The sequence below is a fragment of the Enhydra lutris genome, unplaced genomic scaffold, assembly GCF_002288905.1.
Source record: "Enhydra lutris kenyoni isolate GAN:26980312 unplaced genomic scaffold, ASM228890v2 scaffoldscaffold26, whole genome shotgun sequence".
Lineage (NCBI taxonomy): Eukaryota > Metazoa > Chordata > Mammalia > Carnivora > Mustelidae > Enhydra > Enhydra lutris.
The window spans coordinates 3,404,685-3,406,579 of NW_019154110.1; the positions used below are offsets into that span (position 1 = coordinate 3,404,685).

The window sequence follows — 1,895 nt, forward strand, 5'->3', positions numbered from 1 at the left end:
TATTTAAAAACAAGACAAAACATAAAACTCTGTTTAAAAAAAGTTTATTTGTGAAGGTGATAAAACAAAAAATCAAAACTTAACTGTTTTTATTGTTAGATAATTTACTCGTTCTTATTAGGATACCAAATGTAGGGCTTCTTGAGTTCTAAATCAAATCTATGTTACCAGGAACTAGGGGCTCTTCACACTTCAAATACCCTTATAAAAGGTTTTCCTTAGGGGCGCCTGGGTGGATCAGTGGGTTAAGCCTCTGCCTTCGGCTCAGGTCGTGATCCCAGGGTCCTGGGATCGAGCCCCGCATCGGGCTCTCTGCTCCACGGAGAGCCTGCTTCCTCCTCTCTCTCTGCCTGCCTCTCTGCTACTTGTGATCTCTGTCTGTTAAATAAATAAATCTTAAAAAAAAAAAAAAAAAAAAAAAAAAAAGGTTTTCCTTAGATCATTCCTCATGCTAAGGAAGATTAGATATAAAATGCAGGTCAAGGGGTACCTGGGTGGCTCAGTCAGTTAAGTGTCCGACTCTTGATTTTGGCTTGGGTCATGATCTCAGGGTTTAGTGAGATCAAGTCCCACGTCAGGCTCCACAGTCACTGGGGAGTCTGCTTGAGATTCTCTCCCTCTACCCTCCCCCCACTTGTACATTCATGCTCTTACTGTCTCTAAAACAATTAAATAAATCTTTGAGGTCAAAGAAATTTGTATTTTCAGCTACAAACCTTCCGGTCTTTTCCCAAAAGCAATTTGGGATTATTTTCTTCCTTTTTCTTCTGCATTTCATCATAAATACTGTCATATTCATATACAGTAGAATCTTCTGCAAGGGCCTTCTGGATTTCTAGTTTGGTCTAAAACAAACAAACAAACAAACATGTCTAAAAAAATATGAGCCGGCTGAAACATACCATAAAAATTCTTGGTTAACTTTTCTGAGAGAGGATCATGAATCAGATATATATTACAAAATTCAATTACATTTTAGACTAAAAATATAAACATCAGCCTGGAGCCAGGCTGCCTAGATTTGAACCCTGGCTCTATAACTTATAGGCTACTCTGAGTAAGTTTGTGTAAAATCTTTTCTTGCCTCAGTTTTCATCTAAAAAAATTAGGAAAATAATTGTATCCACCTTCTAAGTTGTATTATCTGCTTTATATAGTTCATCCATATATGATTTTTAAAAACAAGCAACAAACACCTCAAACCAAGAGCAGTGGAATTCTGAACTTGGCTTCACAATATTTATTTACCAATGACCTAATGCAAATATTATAGCTAAGGATGACATTTAATAGGTTTTCCAGTGAAACAGGGAGTCGGATAATAACCATCATCGGTTCTGTGCACTTGAAGAACAGATAAAAGAACAGAAGGAAAAAAATTGTTGTCTGGCTATTAAAATAACCCATTCCTTAAAAGGAATCTGAATCAGCAAAGAAGTTACACTCTCACTCTTCGCAGATGATGTGATACGCTCTGTGGAAAACCCGAAAGACTCCACACCAAAATTGTTAGAACTCATATAGGAATTTGGCAAAGTGGCAAGGTATAAAATGAATGCAAAGAAATAGCTGCATTTTTATACACTTAAAGTAAGAGAAAAAGAGAAAAGGAATCGACTTCATTTACAACTGCACCAAAAACTGTAAGATACCTAGGAATAAACCTAGCAAAAGAGGCAAAGAATCTGAAAACTACAGAGCCCTCATGAAAGCTACTGAGGAAGACATAAAGAAATGGAAAAACATTCCATGCTGATGGACTGGAAGAACAAATATTGTTTAAAAGTCAATGCTACCTAGAGCAACTATACATTCAATGCAATCTCTATCAAAATAACAACCAGCATTTTTCACAGAGCTGGAACACACAATGCTAAAATTTTTTTTTTTTTTTT

At 36.3% G+C, this 1,895-nt stretch overlaps 1 protein-coding gene across 2 annotated transcripts in view; it reads right to left on the reverse strand.

Moving 5' to 3' along the window:
• LOC111151797 (nuclear speckle splicing regulatory protein 1) overlaps positions 1-1,895 on the reverse strand; it is an 89,472-nt gene that overhangs the window by 34,581 nt on the left and 52,996 nt on the right. For both annotated transcript variants that reach the window (XM_022510001.1, XM_022509999.1), the window contains exon 4: positions 717-845. In XM_022510001.1, the coding sequence (XP_022365709.1) occupies positions 717-845 (129 nt within the window). The remainder of the gene's footprint in view (positions 1-716; positions 846-1,895) is intronic.